Source organism: Geotrypetes seraphini, chromosome 2 (genome assembly GCF_902459505.1).
Source record: "Geotrypetes seraphini chromosome 2, aGeoSer1.1, whole genome shotgun sequence".
Classification (NCBI taxonomy): Eukaryota; Metazoa; Chordata; class Amphibia; order Gymnophiona; family Dermophiidae; genus Geotrypetes; species Geotrypetes seraphini.
In genome coordinates this window covers 515,540,658-515,560,066 of record NC_047085.1, presented here as the reverse complement: position 1 = coordinate 515,560,066, position 19,409 = coordinate 515,540,658, and the positions used below count along the sequence as shown (strand labels likewise).

General features: G+C 45.8%; 1 protein-coding gene across 4 annotated transcripts in view; it reads right to left on the bottom strand.

Moving 5' to 3' along the window:
* The window catches only part of LOC117354636 (oocyte zinc finger protein XlCOF6-like), a 149,501-nt gene extending 138,716 nt beyond the window's left edge, over positions 1-10,785 (bottom strand). The window contains exons 1-3 of one of the 4 annotated variants that reach the window (XM_033932461.1): positions 10,622-10,785; positions 4,507-4,633; positions 1,088-1,198 (exon numbers count right to left, since the gene is read on the bottom strand). In XM_033932461.1, coding sequence (XP_033788352.1) covers positions 1,088-1,198; positions 4,507-4,540 — 145 coding nt within the window. In that variant the 5' untranslated portion in view covers positions 4,541-4,633; positions 10,622-10,785. Of the gene's footprint in view, positions 1-1,087; positions 1,199-4,506; positions 4,634-5,579; positions 5,842-10,493; positions 10,591-10,621 lie in introns of those variants that run through there. The other 3 variants (XM_033932462.1, XM_033932463.1, XM_033932458.1) reach the window with 3 other exon arrangements.
* Positions 10,786-19,409: the final 8,624 nt, after the last annotated feature.

Sequence of the window (19,409 nt, the reverse complement as noted above, 5' to 3'; positions counted from 1 at the left end):
CAAATAAGGGATTAATCTTCATAATTTCCCAGTTATTTCTCATTATCTCAGCTATTTTATGACTATTTGAAAAATATCGAAGTACACACGTCTCTACATCATTTTCTAGGTTTAACATGAAGGTTTTATAGATCAATGAAAGAAAACCACGCCACTAATCCATATGTGGGTTATAACAATATAATTCGCAGGAGTGGCATATCTGAGATCATTTTCCTTCATGTAAACCAAAATATTTTGGTCACTCTAGTTTATGACCATTTAGCTGTTTGGCTTTTTTGATTAACCTTTTTTGTGGATCGAAAAAGAAAAGCAACCAGAGATACAGACACACTTCACGTCCTCTGAGGGGAGGGTGGGGAAGGGACCTGGGGGGGGCCCAGGTGTAATCCACAAAGTCATCACCGCTCAGCCAGACACCCCTATCTCACTGAAGAGCAGTTCCCAACAGGAGAATCACAGGGCAAACACAGCAAAAAATCCAGGAGCCAGTGGAACGGCAACCATCTGCCTGCTGGAGATATAGAATACTGAAGAACAGGAGGGGTTACATCCAAGAGGGACACCTATTAATCAGTCTCTCTATCTCCACCTGCTGGTAGATGTGTGCTATCTCACTAGTCTCTGGATTCATCTGCTGCTGTTGCTAAGGAATTAGAGATTCAAGGTCTGCAGCTCATGAAAGCTCTACAAACTTCTGTGGCTTTTTAAACTTTTTCCAATCAGATGACATCATCCACTTGTGAGGCCTTATATACTGCTTTAGAAACATAGAAACATAGAAATTGACGGCAGAAAAGGGCTATAGCTCACCGAGTCTGCCCATACCAATGACCCACTCCCTGACTTTTACTCCCCTATTGACCCACGTGAATATCCCATTTTCTCTTAAAATCTGACACGCTGTTGGCCTCCGTACAGATAAGTCATTGGTTTTACTCTCTATAGTTATTATTACTCAGCTGTACTCTAAGACCTCCATATACTGTAGTTATTGCTCACCAGTACTCCGTAATACCTCCTCTTATTCTGTATAGCGTTATTATTACTAAAGCCCATATCATTCTGTAGAGTTTTTGTTACTCACCCGTGTCTGAATGTCTAACTTCTCTCTCTCCTGACTCCTGGGGATCCTGGATATTTGGCTCTTCATCTTGTTTAATCCACGATAACAGATCAGGACTTATCCTTACAGAGCCTGTTTCCAGGAATAAACATGAAAACTCAGTTATACTTCCCTTTTATTCACAGAAAAATATGCAGCAGGTTCAAAAGATCAGCTATGATGAATTTTATTTATTTATTGGGATGTATTAATTGTCTTTATGAAGAGATTCACCCAAGGTAGTGTACAGCAGATACAGCTTGACAAACCATTAGAGCTTAAAATAGCCCCTTTGTATGTGATTTTTAGATGCCAGTGAAAAACTTGCTCTACAAATGTTTAAAAATGTAAAAGCAGGCAGAGAGCCTAAGTGAGACACGACTAGCTCCTGCCTACTCACCTCCAAAAGAGCTGTGATTCCCTTATATTTATTCTTGGCTCTGAGGTTAGGAATCTATTTGGCTTAATACCAATTCCAGTCTGAGTGACATAGTGGTGGAAATATATTCTCTTTCTAAGAAATATGCTTTGTAGCCAAGTTATCTGTTTGTCTACTGTGAAACCAGAAGTTGCCTTGGTTAAATCTCCTGAACCTCAGCTGTGCTCAAGGTGGTCCTTTCCTCAGAGAGTCTTAGGCCAAATCCACTACTCCTCACAGAAGGAAAGAGGAATAACCTGGTTCAACAGAACAGCGGATTTTTAGACCGCATAACCATGAGTTCGATGCGGTTAACAAAAAATTATGTTAAAAAACATACATGTTCTAATGTGAAGAATGCAAAGAGACTAATTAGTCAGAAATTTTGAAAGAGGAAAGGTTTTCAGTTGTTTTCTAAAATGTTCATAAGAGCTGGATTGAAGTAGCAGTGGATGGAAATCTTTATCGTAATAGGCTGCTTTATATGAAAGAGTGTGCTCGTGATATTTCTGACTTTCACAACCGGAAATATAAAGAAGGCATGAGATTTTCTTCTGTTCTTGAATGACACTATGAAGAACCTATCAGCAAGATACAACACCAGACAATTCCAGGGTAAGGGTCAAATATTTATTTATTTCTATATTTCTATACCACGCTATCCAAAGTTCTTGGTGGTTCACATGAAAACAGACAAAAAAAAGGCGTGGGAGAGGCATGTGGGATTTATCAGAGAGAGGAGGAGATAGAGGATGCTGTGAATACGCAGACTGGATGGGCCATTTGGCCTTTATCTACCATTTCTATGTTTCTATAAACCTAGTAATCTGTTTGAAGTTTTTTCCTTTAGGAGTCAGATATTCAATACTGGACGAGTTCATCATTTTGGCAGTTCAGAGCAGGCCATGCTGCCGTTAATTGTGCCACTCTCTAGGTCCATATTATTTATTGGTCCTATCACAGGTGACCAAAATTATTACATTACATTAGGGATTTCTATTCCGCCATTACCTTGCGGTTCAAGGCGGCTTACAAAAGATTAATAAAACGGGGGTTACAATGGGAGAATTATTGATTAACTAGAGAGGTAAGTAGTAGATCTTTTAACATTTCTCGGGTTGTTAAGGGTAAGGCGGCTTGCAAAAGAATTAAAAGGGGGTGACAATGGAAGCACTATTGTTGTTACTAGTGAAGTAAAGAATAGATCAGTTGTCAATTTTAGAGTTATTAAGAGAACGTGATGTTATGGCTGCTTCAGGAATTTCTTGAAAAGTATAGTTTTTATTTCTTTTCTGAATGTCTTGAAGTCTGGGGTGGTCGTCAGAAGGTTGGAGATCAGGTTGTCCAGTCTTGCGGCTTGAGTGGCTAGGAGGCCGTCATGTAGTTGTGATCGTTTTACTTCCTTGATCGGGGGAGGTATGAATGGGGAGTGCGTTTTTCTGTATCTGGTAGTGGATGCTTGGATGAGGCGGTTGTTCAGGTAAGATGGGCTGTCTCCGTTTAGGGTAGAATTTAAATTGTATTCTTTCCTGGATTGGTAGCCAATGTGAGTTGATGTAGGCTTCTGTGATATGGTCATGTTTTCTCAATGAGTAGATGAGTCTCAAAGCTGTATTTTGGATTGTTTGAAGTTGTCTAGTCATAGTAACAGGGCATGGAAGGAAGAGGATGTTGCAGTAGTCCAGCAGTCCTAGAATTAGGGATTGTACTATAAGTTGGAATTGTGTAATTATCTTAATGTTTCTCTCTAGAGAATATTGTAAATTCTCCAAAAGCTGCTGTTATGCAGGAGCCAAATTATCAGCATACAGAAGATGTGCGGAAGAGGAGCAACCAAGACTGATCCTGGGGAGGGCGGGGGACACAATTTTTAAGGGCCTGACCTGAAGTTTTTCTCTCTAATACAGTGTCTAAAACTTTCTTTTAGTTCCGGCACACTAAATGAACCAAATGTTTTTCACAACACATTAAAATTTAAATTATAAAATTGCAAAATCAACAAAAAATGTAATTTGAGTTATTGATTTAAAGTTCTTTAAGCTATGCATGAGTAATTGTAACAATAGTGAAACTAAAATACATACAATTGCTAATCAATGCGATGGATGTGTTTACTGCTTGGTTTTGAGTGTGAATTAACTCAAAACACGGCTTGATAGTCGACAAGCAAACTCGTATTTCATCATCCACCATCTGCAGTCGTTCTCTTTTTTTCGATTTCTGTAAGGTGAACATCTAAGTTCGCAGAGGTAAGAAGATCCAAATGGTAAAACTTTGATTGCTTTGTTGCTCAAGTTAGGAAAACTAATACATTAAAAATTCTTGCCATTAGTTTTCAAGGACTAATCAAGCCAAAAAATTATGTTTGTCTGGGCACACAGATACTAACAGACTCTTCTGTACGCAATGTACAATGTACATGTCATTTATTCTAGTGTATATTTACGAAAGGAATTTTTAAAAATAAAGTAAAATTGTTGGAATCTCTCGTGGCACACAATTTGAGAGACCCTGCTCTAATACATAGAAAGAGAAGTTGGTGAGGATTTTGAGGATTTCTTGTATTCCTCTTATCACATGGTGATCCTGGAGACAATTCTGCAGCTCTTGGAGCAGTTCAGTGTCAGACAATGTTATAGGGTGAGCACACACAGATCGATGACCACAGCACCTTAATTTGTGCAGTGATTTCGCTGGTCCCAAAGACTGCTTCCAGGTACAATGTAATCTTCTGCAGCCAGGTTCTGACCATTTGGGCTACTCTGACCCTGCATTTTAGCTCTTCTTCAAGAAACAGAGAATAATCTGTCTCTGATTTCAAAGGGAGAAAACTTGCAGGACACACAAGATAATCTTATGAGCCCTCGTATTGTCAGCTTAAGATAGAGGTTAGTACAGAGAGATCCTGATCACACTTGGAGGTTTCTGGAGCAAAAGAAGTAGAGAAAGATGTCTCCTATTAGTTGATTATTTTAGTCCTTACCTAGGGAGATCAGAGTCTCATAATTCTCCTTCATCACCTCCCTGTAAAGCTTCTTCTGCCCTTCATCTAAATATTCCCATTCCTCCTGGGAGAAAGAGACAGCGATGTCCTCAAACTTCACCTGAATCTGAAACACAAACCAGGAAGACACTCAACGCCTTCTGCCATTATTGTATAAAATGATACACATAAGTTGGGGGAGGCGTACATATGGAGCATGGATGTGTTGCCAAGTGATCTAAACGTGGAACTTATCAAGTAAAATGTAATAACATAGGATTTCATGAAAAAATTCATTAATAACTTAAAATGATGCAAACTAAATCTGCTCAATTCATTGAAAAATGTCCCGTCTCCTTAGATCTTCAGATCGCAGATTACTTACTGTTTCCTCTCTGCGACAAAATCTCTTCTGAGCTTTGGAATATCCTTCCAGCTTCAGTAAGAGAAGAAAATAATCTAAACGGCTTCAAAGGCCTTCTTAAGAGCCATTTATGAGAATAATCTTTTTATTATGGTACAAACAATACAAGTTACATGTTCAATAGACAACTCTGTCCCCGTGGGGTCAAAGAATCCCCAAAGTTCTCTTAAAGAAGTCCAATCCCTGATCTGAGGGGGCTCCATTTGAAGCAGAGTGATCATTTGCATTCTCCATTCAGGGCTCCCACGAAGCCAATTCAGCAATCTGACTTTTCTCCCCATAGGAATCTGCCATTTGACATTTCAATCTTCCTCTAGTTCCTACCAGTCAAAATGCAGCCTTTGGTCTCTCCTATATTAATTGCATTTCCTCCCCATCTTCCTTTACTTTAGTCCCATATGTTCTACATTAGATACGTTGTTACTGGTGGTTTTATTCCCATTATATTTTATCTGAAACTCGCTTAGAAGATGAATAAGGGACAGAATCACATTTGAATGAATGAGTGTTGGACCATGAGGTGAGGAGAGGCTGAATGGAAGCCCAGGGCTGCTCCTTAACCCTCCATTGCCCCCTTGGAGTGTGGTGATGGCATTCCAAGTCCCCTCCCCCATCCCTGTCAGGAAAAGTGGGGGAGGGGGAGACCTACCTGAGCAGAAGCTCCTGCAGCCATTTCCCTCTGGGCTTTGGACATTTGGGGCTCTTCCTCTAGACCAGGTTGGTTCTTGGAGTGAGAAGAAACTGAGCACTTGAGTCTTCAGCACAAGATGGACGACTCTTTCCTTTGTTAAGCAGAAAGTTCAGCTCCCAGAGAAATTCTAAGTAATGAGCACCAGATGGAGCTGAAACTCCTCCTCCTTTCTGCCTCCTCTTCCCGCCCCAGGAACCTTTCTGACCAATCAGCACTAGAAGGGGCAGAGCCTTTGTTGTAAAGCTCCACCCCCTCCCTTATGACATCACCAGCTTTCTCAGCTCCTCCCCAATTCCTTTCTAATCCTGAGGGAGGAGATTCCCGCCAACAAGGGATCCTGCACAGGGAGAACCAAGACTGGGAGGTTGTTAGAGTTAAAGAATGATGTGGGGGAAAATGTGTCCCTATCCCTGAGAGCTCAGCCCCTGTCCCTGCAAACTGTCTTGAATAGTTATGATTTTGTATTGAACTTATTAAATTTTATAAAGATGTTTTTCTGTACAATTGTCATTTTCTAACATAGATCAACAAGGGAATGGGGCCAGGAGGATTAAGTGACTTGCCCAGGGTCACAGGAAGCAGCACTGGCTGTAGAGGCAACAGCTCAACCGGTGAGCCACCAATATCCCCTCCACTGAGAAAACTGAACAAGCCACATTATTACCGAATAGTGTCTTTTCTCCCTCCCTTTGCTGGCTTCAGTAGTTCATCCCCTTGGTTCAGCATCTTCTCTTTCCCTTCCCTTCTCTCTCCTCTCCCTGCAAGTCCAACATCTCTCTCCCTTTCCTCCAGCTCCAGTCACCCCTAGCATGGGTCCAGCACCTCTCTCCCTTCCTTTCCACACAACATTCTAGCACCCTGTAGGTCCTGTCCCTCTGTCCCTTCCAGCCCCAGCCATATGGATTCAGCACCTCTTTCCATTCTAGCTCCAGCCCCTATCTCCCTTCCACTTGTCCCCCCAAGACCAGATCCAGCTCCAACCCCTATCTCCTTTCCACTCAGCCCCCATCTGTCTTCCACTCAACCCCCAGACCAAGTCCAGCTCTAGTCTACATCTGCCTTCCACTCAGTGGCTAGTAGGGGGGGGCAGTCCGCCAAGGGTCATTGTCTTGGTGAGGGGCCAACACCTGTTCCTTCTCTCTGCCACCTCCACCCACGCTCCTTCCCCACTACACGCCTTCATTTCCTCCCACCATATCTCTATCTCTTCTCCTTCTGCTGTCACTTCTGTGCCTAGGACATAAGAATTGCCGCTGCTGGGTCAGACCAGGGGTCCACCATGCCCAGCAGTCCGCTCATGCGGCGGCCCTCTGATCAATGATCAGTGCCCTGAGACTCAGGGCCGCCATCAGAAATTTCTGGGCCCCTTACTGAGCAATCCTATTGGGCCCCCCCATGCACCCCTTCCCCCCCACACTTTTGTCCGGGGGGGTGCTATCAGGAAATCGGCAGGGGACAAAAAAAAGTATGACAGCAGTGTTTATTGTTGTGCACAGCAGAAGCATAATACAGGAATTTGTGCTATGGTGGCCTAGGAGGACCCTGGGGGAGCCCAGGCCCCCAGTCAGCTCCGAGCCCCTGAATGCAGGACTGGTAGTACTGTCCTGATGGCGGCCCTGCTGAGACTAGCCCTACCTAAGCATGTTCCAGTTCAGCAGGAACTTGTCTAACTTTGTCTTGAATCGCTGGAGGATGTTTTCCCCTATGACAGACTCCAGAAGAGCGTTCCAGTTTTCTACCACCCTCTGAGTGAAGAAGAACTTCTTTACGTTCGTACGGAATCTATCCCCTTTCAATTTTAGAGAGTGACCTCTCGTTTCCCTACCTTGGAGAGGGTGAACAACTTGTCCTTATCTACTAAGTCTATTCCCTTCAGTACCTTGAATGTTTCGATCATGTCCTCTCTCAATCTCCTCTGTTCGAGGGAGAAAAGGCCCAGTTTCTCTAATCTTTCACTGTACGGCATCTCCTCCAGCCCTTAACCATCTTAGTCGCTCTTCTCTGGACCCTATCAAGTAGTACCGTGTCCTTCTTCATGTACGGCGACCAGTGTTGGATACAGTACTCCAGGTGAGGGCGCACCATGGCCGGTACAGTGGCATGATAACCTTCTCCTATCTGTTCATGATCCCCTTCTTTATCATTCCTAGTATTCTGTTTGCCATTTTCGCTGCCACCGCACATTGCATGAATGGCTTCATTGACTTGTCAATCATAACTCCCAAGTTTCTTTCCTGGGAGGTCTCTCCAAGTACCGTTTCGACATCCTGTATTTATGCATGAGATTTTTGTTTCCTACATGCATCACTTTACACTTATCCACGTTGAACCTCATTTGCCATGTTGATGTTAGAGGGAGGGCCAACACCAATGTGGGCAAGTTTGTGGTGCTACTCATGGCAGGAAAGATAGAGTTACAATGGAAGGGGGGACTTGAGCGGCAGGGGGGGTGGGGATGGAGAGGACGTGGAAAAGATTGTAGGAGTTGGGCAGCCCCTAGACTAGGTCCAGCTCCAGCCCCTTCCACTCAGCCCCTAGACCAGTCCCGAGCAGCAGACTCCCCCCATGAGTTCAGCAGCCCTCCCAAGTAGCAGAATCTTCCTCCGCAAGTCCAGCAACCCCACCATGCAGCAGAATAATCCTCTGTGATTCCAACAGCCCCCTCCATGCAAGTCAGAATCTAAACGTTCCTCCTCAAGCCCACTCTCAGCCCATGCCTGTTTTATCTCTAGCCTCAGCTGCCCTGGAGAACAATCTTCAAAGATCTGCACCGAGGTCTTCACTCTGCCCAGTCCCTCACAGATTGGACTGTAGCAAAACTTTCAACATGGTGCCGCAAAGGCAATTGATAAATAAACTGAATATATATGGTATGGACACTAAAGTGACAAACTGGACTAAAAGCATTTCCTTCCCTCTTGTGTCCTTTTCAATCCATCTGGATTTCTGTCTTGCCTATGATCTGATAATAATAATAATAATAACAGCTTATATACTGCAATACCGTGAAGTTCTATGCGGTTTACAAAAGATTAAGCAAAGGTACAAATTGACTGACTTCAAGAGGGGAAGAGGAAAGAGAAGTAATTAGACAGGAAATTCATTGTTGAGTAGAAAAGTGATCAAAAGGACAGTAGGTCGCTATTGAGGAAAGAGATAAGTGGATCAGTTGTCAAGATGTTTTAGGAACAGGTGTGTTTTTAGACGTTTCCTAAATTCCTCATATGTAGAGGGCGAAAATAATTGTTCTAGGTCTTTACCCCATGATGCTGCTTGGTGTGAGAGAAGGAATTCATGGTGTTTTTTCAGTTTGCAACCTCTCACTGGGGGGGAAACGAAGTTGGAATGTGAACTTCTCTTGTGTCTGTTGGTTGAGAAGGAGAAAAGGTCAGTAATGTATTTGGGGGCAAGTCTGTGTAATGCTTTAAAGCAGAAACAGGCAAATCTGATGAGTCTTCCCTGCTATCTTCTTGCATGGTATTCTCTGGGTATACCGGTTCACGAACCATCGACTCTTGGTTAACTGTTGGCTTTCCCCTTCTTCCTAGTTTAAAAACTTCTCAATTTCTCTCTTGATGTTGTTTGCAAGTACCCTCATTCCATCTCCGCTGAGGTGGAGTCCATCCTTCCTGAATAGCTTGCTCTTCCCTCAGAATGTCATCCAGTTGCGCAGAAAGTGGAATCTTTCTTCCTCACACCAGCGCCATATCCATGCGTTGACTACTTGTTGCTCCATCTGCCTCTTCTCATCAGCCCTGCGTACTAGCAAGATCTCTGAGAATGCTACCCTCTGCGTTCTGGTATTCAGCTTCCTTCCTAGCATCCGGAACTGGTCCTTCAGTACTTCCCTGCTGAAGTTCCTGTTGCTCACGTTGATCGTCTCCACATGGATCACCACCGCGGTATCTTATTCTTCCATGCTGTTGATGATCCTGTCGATGTGGCTCACTATGTCTTCTACCTTGGCTCCCGGTAGGCAGGTCACCAGCCGATCCAGTCTTCCTCCCGCTACGTGGCTGTCGACTTGTCTGATGATGGAGTCCCCCACGACGAATGCTGTCCTCACTATCTTCTCTTGCCTGTCTGGCTGCAGATCCGTGTCCCTGGTGTATGACCATCTCTCCAGCAGTAGGTCCGTGTCCTCTGTGCACTTCCATCTTCCCACATTCTGGCATTGGCTTGCACCGGACTCGTCTTCTTGTGGGTTCTCTCCGCTGTTTCCAAAACTTGCCACTGTGTCTCTCATTTCTTCCTTGTGGTTGTCCTCCAGATGATCTTCATTTTTTGCCAGTTGTCACACCCACGCTCCTGTAAGGCGCAGCAAGCACGCGGGACCGGGACCAAAACTCAGATCCAGCGTGTCCCTTACCACCAAGGGATCCCCCAGGTTTAACTTCAGGCACAGTATCAGTCTCATGCGCAGGCAAGGTAAACAGAAACTGTCAGAAATGGCCAAAACAAAAATAGTTTTTTTCCACCACTGGTTGAATAAATCCAAAAAATACAGACTTCAACCTTGTAACTCAGGATGAACTCGCATTGCATGAATTTATAACAAAACAGTTCTGATAATGCACTCAGTAAGTTTGTGCTTGAACCCAAACTAAATGATATTCAGTCCTCTGCCTCTGGACTTTAATCAGGTAAGCATCACAGTCCTCTTCACCAAAGCAATAATGTTCAAGCAAGTAAAGTTTCACTATGCAGTTCATATCACACACAAAAATCCTGTACTGATCAAAACCTCAGTACGTTTCCTTTGCAAAACGCTACTGCAATTATCAGGCACAGCTGTGCAGTGACAACAAGATCTCCTAGCTTGCTTCACCATTCAGGAAATACATTCACAAATGGCTTGTCAGTAATACACACCTTCCTTCTTTACAGAAAACCTCCAAACGTGGCTTTCCAGGAGAGATTTCAGACTGGCTTTACACAGGCAACAGTTTAGCTGGCAGCATAGAAGAATAAACAGTCAAAACCCACATTCTCTTGCTTACTGCGTTTCCATAGCTGTTGGCTGTGTGTCAGCTCCTAAGTAGCTTTTCCTGTACCTCCATGGCTTCTCCTTCTGACTGTTCCCCAGTATTCCAGACAGGAGGCAACTCTTCTGTCTCTAGCATGGGACAGTCTGAGAGGAACTGCCTCTCCTCGGCTTCCCACTCTCCCGTCTGCTTCTCTCTTGTGTGCCCCTTTCCTGTTCTCAGAAGCCACGTTATATCCTGTGGATAACCACTCCCCCTCTGAGAAGGTGGGGGAAGGGTTTTCCACACACCAGCAAGTTTCTCTCTAACCTTGGCTCTAACGGGTTGCTCAAATGTTCTCAGCCTTCTGATAATGTCAGGGACAGGTCTGCACAGAGTGTAGCTTTTTCCCTTAACCTTTTCCTGCTTTTTCTACCTCCATATCATAGTCTGAGCAGAAGTCAGCTTGCTCAGCTAATTGCTCAGCTCTCCTAAACCTAGGCTCAGTAAGGTTTCTCCTACTTCTTGGGACAAAACCCGGGATGGATTCGGGTTTGCTATGGGAAAAACCCGAAATGGACTCAGGTTTGTCACACAGTATATCTAGGAAGTTCCACTGTTGCTGGTGACTTTCCACGGCCTCCCTGTATGCCTCCTCGATGAACTTCTTTAACTTCCGGACTTCTTCCTCGATGGTATCCTCTGTCTTGATGTTCTTTGCATCCCTGTCCTCCTGCACTGCTCGAAGTGCTTCCAGTTCCAGTATTTTGCCCTCCGGGAGTCTTGCTTCTTCAGGCTCTTCAGTTCCCCACATCGAGTGCATACATAAGACCGCCTCCCAGAGGGGAGGTAGTCATACATATGGCAGACGGTGCAGAAAACTCAGTAGCTCCACTTTCTGCTTCTGTCTGCTGCTTCCATTGCTGCCCACTTGCTGGTCTGCTGTGATTGTCCTCTGTGTCTGTTGTGGCTGTCTTCTGTGACTGCCCTGGCTTTCCTGTGCATCTGCTGTGACTATCCTCTGCGTCTGCTGTGGCTGTCCTCTGTGACTGCTGTAGCTTCCCTTTGTGACTAGTACGGTTGTTCTTCTGTTTTTTGTGCAGTGATTCGCCCCTTTTTAAGGCCCTTCACAAAGGTGCTCTTGCGTATCAACAAGGGATCCAAGAGGAAAAAGAACAAAGAACCAGCGTGGCTCACTGTAGAGGTGAAGGAAGCAATCAGAGACAAGAAATTTCGTTTAAGGAATGGAAAAGGTCAGAAATGGATGAAAACTGGAACAAACAAACAAAATCAACTCAGGTGCCATAAGGCGGTAAAAGGGGCCAAAAGAGACTACGAGGAAAAAATAGCCAAAGAGGCGAAAAACTTCAAGCCTTTCTTTCAATATATCAAGGGGAAACGACCCACGAAGGAAGCAGTGGGACCGTTAGATGGCCATGGAATAAAGGGAGTGCTAAAAGAGGACAAATCAATCGCCAACAAACTGAACACATTTTTTGCATCTGTATTTATCGAAGAAGATTTACACAGTATACCGGGACCCATCAGGCTATATGCTGGAAATGAAAACGGAAAGCTGACAGAATTGATGGTCAGTCTAGAGGAGGTGTGTAGACAGATCAATAGGCTTAAGAGCGATAAATCCCCGGGACCGGATAGCATCCACCCGAGGGTCATTAAGGAACTGAAAGGGACCGTAGCTGAACTGCTTCAACTAATAGCCAATCTGTCGATCAAATCAGGAAGGATTCCGGAAGACTGGAAGGTGGCAAATGTTACGCCGATTTTCAAGAAAGGTTTGAGCGGAGATCCGGGAAACTACAGACCTGTGAGTCTGACCTCGGTACCTGGTAAGATGGTAGAGGTGCTGATAAAGGACCGCATCACTGATCACCTTGATGAGGACCAGTCAGCACAGTTTTAGCAAAGGCATATCGTGTTTGACGAACTTGCTGCACTTCTTTGAGGGAATAAACAGATAGATAGACAAGGGCAACCCGGTCGACATTGTATATCTGGCAGATGAGCTTCAATGTGGAGAAATGTAAAGTTATGCACATAGGGAAAGGGAACCTGATGTATAACTACACGATGGGGGGATGAAATTGGGAAAAGGCAACCTAGAAAAGGACTTGGGGGTTTTGGTGGATAAAACAATGAAACCGGCAGCACAATGCGCAGCGGCCTCAAAGAAGGCGAATAGAATGTTGGGCATTATCAAAAAAGGTATCACTACCAGAACCAAGGAAGTTATCCTCCCGCTGTACAGGGCAATGGTGTGACCGCATCTGGAGTACTGCGTCCAGTACTGGTCGCCGTACCTAAAGAAAGATATGGTGATACTCGAGAGGGACCCGAGAAGAGCAACAAAAATGATAAAGGGCATGGAAAACCTCTCATATGCTGAGAGGCTGGAGAAGCTGGGGCTCTTTTCCCTGGAAAAGCGAAGACTTAGAGGGGATATGATAGAAACTTATAAGATCATGAAGGGTATAGTGAAGGTAGAGAGAGACAGATTCTTCTAGACTGGCAGGGGCAACAAAAACTAGAGGGCATTCAAAAAAATTGAAGGGAGATAGGTTCAGAACAAATGCTAGGAAGTTCTTCTTCACCCAGAGGGTAGTGGACACCTGGAATGCGCTTCCAGAGGAGGTGGTTGAGCAGAGTACGATTTTGGGTTTCAAAAAGGGATTGGACAAGTTCCTGAAGGGAAAGGGGATCCAGGGGTACAATTAGAGGATTACAAAATGCTCTTGAGTAATAGATCACTACAGGTCATTGACCTGTGGGGCCGCCACGGGAGCAGACTGCTGGGCATGATGGACCTATGATCTGACTTGGCAGAGGCAATGCTTATGTGCTTATGTTTGACAAGGTTCCGCATGAACGACTACTTTGGAAAATTGCGAGCCATGGAATCAAGGGTGAAATACTCACGTGATTAAAAACTGGCTGGATCATAGGAAACAGAGAGTGGAGGTAAATGGACAATAGAAACATAGAAACATAGAAAGGTGACGGCAGAAAAGGGCCACAGCCCATCAAGTCTGCCCACTCTACTGACCCACCCCATTAAGTCTGAGTGCTGATGACTTAGTTCCTTAGCTCGACCCTCGTAGGGATCCCACGTGGATATCCCATCTATTCTTAAAGTCGAGCACGCTGGCGGCCTTGATCACCTGCCTCGGAAGTTTGTTCCAATGATCCACCACCCTTTCCGTGAAGAAGTACTTCCTGGCGTCACCACTAAATTTCCCTCCTCTGAGTTTAAGCGGGAGACAATACTCAGACAATACAGAGACAATACTCAGACTGGAGGAGCGTCACCAGTGCGGTGCCACAGGGCTCGGTGCTTGGACCCGTGCTCTTCAACATCTTTATAAACGATCTAGACATTGGTACGACGGAGTGAGGTGATTAAATTTGCAGATGATACGAAGTTATTCAGAGTAGTGAAGACGCAGGGGGATTGCGAAGATCTGCAACTTTACATAATCAGGCTCGAGGAATGGGCATCGACATGACAGATGAGGTTCAACGTGATAAGTGTAAAGTGATGCATGTAGGTAACAAAAATCTCATGCATAAATACAGGATGTCCGGAGCGGTACTTGGAGAAACCTCCCAGGAACGAGACTTGGGAGTTCTGATCAACAAGTCGATGAAACCATCCACGCAATGTGCGGCGGTGGCGAAAAGGGCGAACAGAATGCTAGGAATGATAAACAAGGCGATCACGAACAGGTCGGAGAAGGTTATCATGCTGTTGTACCAGGCAATGGTGCGCCCTCACCTGGAGTACTGCATCCAGCACTGGTTACCATACATGTGCTGAACTGCAACCCAAACCACGAGGCAGGCAGGCAGTGGAGGAAGCTGCGGGGTTTGAGGAATCGGAAAGCAGGCAGAGAGAGGAGAACAGAGGGCTGAGAACGGTGCAGACTGAGGTAGGTGGCCAGAGAGCGGAGCGGACAGAGAGAGGAGGTTAAAAGCGGTCAAGAGAGAGGAGACAGAGAGCGGAGCAGACAGAGACCAGAGAGGACAGAGTGAGAGGGTTAAAAGCAGGTAACCGGAGAGCGGAGCTGAAAGCAGGGGAGGAGAGCCAAGGGGAAGAGGTGAGAGATAGCTCCGCTCACCCCAACATCACCAGCCGAAATCCCCCATAAAAGGGGAGAAGCCAACGGCGCGCAGCCGTTCAGCGCGCGGCAAAGGCGCTCGCCTTAGCGAGAGCGCCTTTGCGAAGGAGCCTTGAGAAGGAGCCAGGAGACTGGGCAGCCCAGCAACGACATCTAACTTCTTGAAAATAAACCACAGGTACCTCTTCTATACTCATTTCTCTCTTCTCTCTCTACTCTTTCAGCTAGCTGCACGCCAGGCACCACCATACACACCGTGGGACATAGAAATGAGAAAGAAGTAATGGAGGCTGTAGGAACACAGCAGAGCTACCCAGTATACTGCATCGAATGTCATATGTATGACTACCTCCCCTCCGGGAGACGGGCGTACATATGCAGCCGATGCCAGGAACTGGATAGCCTGAAGAAGGAGGTCGGGAGATTGCAGGTTCAAGTACAGGAGCTGGAGGGACTCTGCACCTTAGAGGAACAATGCTGGGCAACGGAGGACACCGCCAGAGTGGAACACATCACAGAACAAGTTAGAGAGCTCGAGAATTTCATCGAGGAGGCCTGCAGGATGGTGGAGGCACGGGACTACCAGCTCATCAGGAGGGAACCAACGGGCGGACGACAGAATCCACCAGACACCATTGGAGTAGGACTTTGCGGAGAATCTGGACAGGCAGATGAGGAGGAGACCCGACAGAACCCGGAGGAGGGAATTGAGGACTGCGCCACCGACACAACCTGAGACCAGAGAGACAGTTGAGGAAGGGGAAATCTGCTATCGTAGTGGGAGACTCAATCCTGAGAGGAGTGGACGGTCACATAGCTGGAGGGAGAGAGGACCATCTAGTGACTTGTCTCCCGGGGGCAAGAACAAAGGACATCATCGACAGAGTTGAGAGGATCCTGGAAGGGGCCGAGACAGAGGAGACAGCTGTAGTAATCCATGTTGGAACCAACGATGTCAGCAGGAGGGAGTACAACAGGACTGCACTAACTGATCAGTTCAGGATCCTGGGGAGGAAACTGAAACTGAGGGCAAGGAAGGTAGCCTTCTCGGAGATCCTGCCAGTACCGAGAGCGGACGCAAGGAGGCAGAGCGAACTACAAGCAATAAACGGTTGGCTCAGGAGATGGTGCGAAGAGGAGGGTTTCCTTTTTGCACGGAACTGGACAACTTTCTTGGGAAAGAATAAGCTCTACAGGAGAGATGGACTGCACCTGAGCATGACGGGGACGAGGATGCTGGCACACAACGTCCAGAGCGTCATAGATTTGGCTTTAAACTGAGGAAGAGAGGAAAGCCGACAGTCGATCTGACACATCGGACAAAAGTATCAAGTAAGGATACTGAGCAAGGACATTGTAAAAGAGGGCTCGGGAATGAGTGGAAATTTTTGGAACAAAGGCCTAAGGATGCATTACAGGGGCCCATAGCCATGGACATGGAGCAAGGACATTGTAAAAAAGGGATCGGGACTGAGAGGGAATTTTTGGAAAAAGAACCTAAGGACGCAATGCAGGGGACACGGGCCAAAGATATTGAGCAAGGACACTGTAAAAGAGGGCTCAGGACTGAGTGGGAACTTTTTGAAAAAGGACCTAAGGGAGAAATGCAGGGGTCTAGTGCACGAATAAAACTGGCAAGCAGCACTAATAGAGAATAACGGATTCCAAAGGGACAACCAAAAACAGGGAAACAAGCTGAGGACGAAACAGACACACCACAGGAGGAGGATGACCGAGATGAGGCTTGGGGACTGGCAACTCACGAGGGGGTCGCCAGGAGCGCCAAACCACGAGGAAAACCAGCAAGAGAGGCAAACAACCGGGACTTACATTGCCTAAATACAAATGCTAGGAACCTAAGGGCTAAAATGGGAGAGTTGGAAGTCTTAGCCAACAAAAAGGGCCTAGACATAATCGGAGTCACAGAAACGTGGTGGGCTGATGACAATAAATGGGATGTGGCCTTATCAGGGTTCAAACTCTACAGAAGAGATAGGTCACACAAGAAGGGTGGAGGAATAGCGTTACACATAAAAGAATCCATACCTTCAACCAGGATGCAATCAACAGTAAGGGCGGGCGACTTGGAATCACTATGGGTTAAGCTACCAGGAGGAACTGGAGCAGACACAAATTTGGGTCTGTACTATCGCCCACCTGGACAAACGGAAGAAATCGACCAGGATCTGGAGGCTGAACTGAGGCAGGTATGCAAAAGCGGAAGTGTGGTGGTGATGGGAGACTTCAACTTCCCGGGAATAAACTGGAGTATTGGGCACTCAAACTGCATGAGGGAGACCAAATTCCTGGAGGTCACGAGGGATTGTTTCATGGAACAGTTGGTCACGGAACCAACACGGGGTGATGCCACTCTTGACCTAATCCTCAACGGACTAGGGGGACCCGCTAAGGAGGTGGCGGTACTAGCCCCACTAGGAAACAGCGATCACAACACGATCCAGTACAGGCTAGAGATTGGATCATCAAAGGTAAAAAGAACTACAACGACTGCACTTAACTTCAAAAAAGGGAATTATGATGCCATGAGGAAAATGGTGAGAAAGAAACTCAACGACAGCGCAAGGAAGATGGACTCCGTAGAAAATGCCTGGGCCCTACTCAAGGGCACAGTGCACGAAGCACAGAACCTGTGCATCCCCAAGTACAGGAAAGGGTGCAAAAAAAATAGAACAAAAAACCCAGTGTGGATAACAAATGCAGTAAAAAAGGCGATAAGTGACAAGAAAGCATCATTCAAAAAATGGAAAAAGGACAAAACAGAGGAGAACCAAAAGGAGCATAAAAAACACCAAAAGGAGTGTCACCGAGTGGTTAGGAAAGCAAAAAGAGAATATGAAGAGAGACTGGCGGGGAAGCAACAAACTTCAAATCATTCTTCAGGTACGTTAAGGGGAAGCAACCAGCAAGGGAGGAAGTGGGACCCTTGGATGATGGGGACAGAAAGGGAGTGGTAAAAGAAGAAAAGGAGATAGCTGACAGGCTAAATAAGTTCTTCACGTCAGTCTTCACGAGGGAGGACACAACCAACATTCCGGAACCTGAGGAGATCGTAAAGGGGGAGCAGGATAAAAATCTGGTCCAACTAGAGGTAAGCAAGGTGGATGTCCTCCGGCAGATAAACAGGCTAAAGAGCGACAAATCGCCAGGTCCGGATGGTATTCACCCAAGGGTACTCAAGGAACTAAGGAATGAAATAGCTGAACCACTTCGACAAATATGCAACCTATCCTTAAAAACTGGAGAGATTCTGGAAGACTGGAAAATAGCAAATGTCACGCCCATCTTCAAGAAAGGCTCAAGGGGAGACCCAGGAAACTACAGGCCGGTGAGCTTGACCTCGGTCCCGGGAAAGATGATGGAAGCACTGATTAAAGACAGCATTTGGGAACACATCGACAACTATGGGCAGCTAAAGTCGAGCCAGCATGGCTTCTGCAAGGGCAGGTCATGCCTCACGAACTTATTATACTTCTTTGAGGGGGTAACCAGCCAGGTGGATAAAGGGGAATCCATAGATATCATTTACCTTGACTTCCAAAAAGCCTTTGACAAGGTGCCACATGAAAGACTACTAAGGAAGCTATGGAATCACGGGGTGCAAGGGGAGGTCCACCGATGGATCAAAAACTGGTTGGCGGACAGGAAACAGAGGGTTGGAGTAAAGGGCCATTACTCAGACTGGCAATAGGTTACGAGCGGAGTTCCACAGGGGTCGGTGCTGGGACCGCTACTTTTCAACATATTCATTAACGACCTGGAGGCAGGAACAAAATGTGAGGTTATTAAATTTGCGGATGACACCAAACTATATCGCAAGGTAAATAACATGGAGGACTGCAAAGATCTCCAAAAAGATCTGACAACACTGGACGAATGGGCCAAAAAATGGCAAATGAGTTTCAACATAGGGAAGTGCAAAGTCGTACATATAGGGGAAAAAAATCCGATGTTCACTTACAAAATGGGGGGATCAGCGCTAGGGGTGAGCGACCTTGAAAGAGACCTGGGAGTGTTGGTAGATACAACATTGAAGGCGTCTGCACAGTGTGCAACAGCCTCAAGGAAAGCAAACAAAATGTTGGGTATCATTAAGAAGGGTATCACGACCAGAAAGAAGGAAGTCATCCTGCCACTGTATCGTGCAATGGTGCGCCCGCACCTGGAGTACTGTGTTCAATTCTGGTCGCTGTACCTCAAGAAGGACATGGAGGTACTTGAGAGAGTTCAAAGAAGAGCAACTAAGCTAATAAAGGGTATGGAGGACCTCTCATATACTGACAGACTGAAAAGGCTAGGGCTTTTCTCCCTGGAAAAGCGGAGACTTAGAGGAGACATGATAGAAACCTTCAAGATCATGAAGGGCATAGAAAAAATAGACAGGGACAGATTTTTCAAATTAAGGGGATCAACAAGTACAAGGGGGCACTCAGAGAAATTGAAAGGGGAGAAGTTTAGAACAAACGCTAGGAAGTTCTTTTTCACACAGAGGGTGGTGGATACATGGAACGCGCTACCGAAGGATGTGATAAACAGGAGCACGCTACAGGGGTTCAAAGAAGCTTTGGATAGGTACTTGGAAGACAAAGGGATTGAGGGGTACAGATAAGAGTAGAGGTAGATTATAGGGATGGGATTAGAGGTAAGTTATAAAATTAATCAGGGATCAC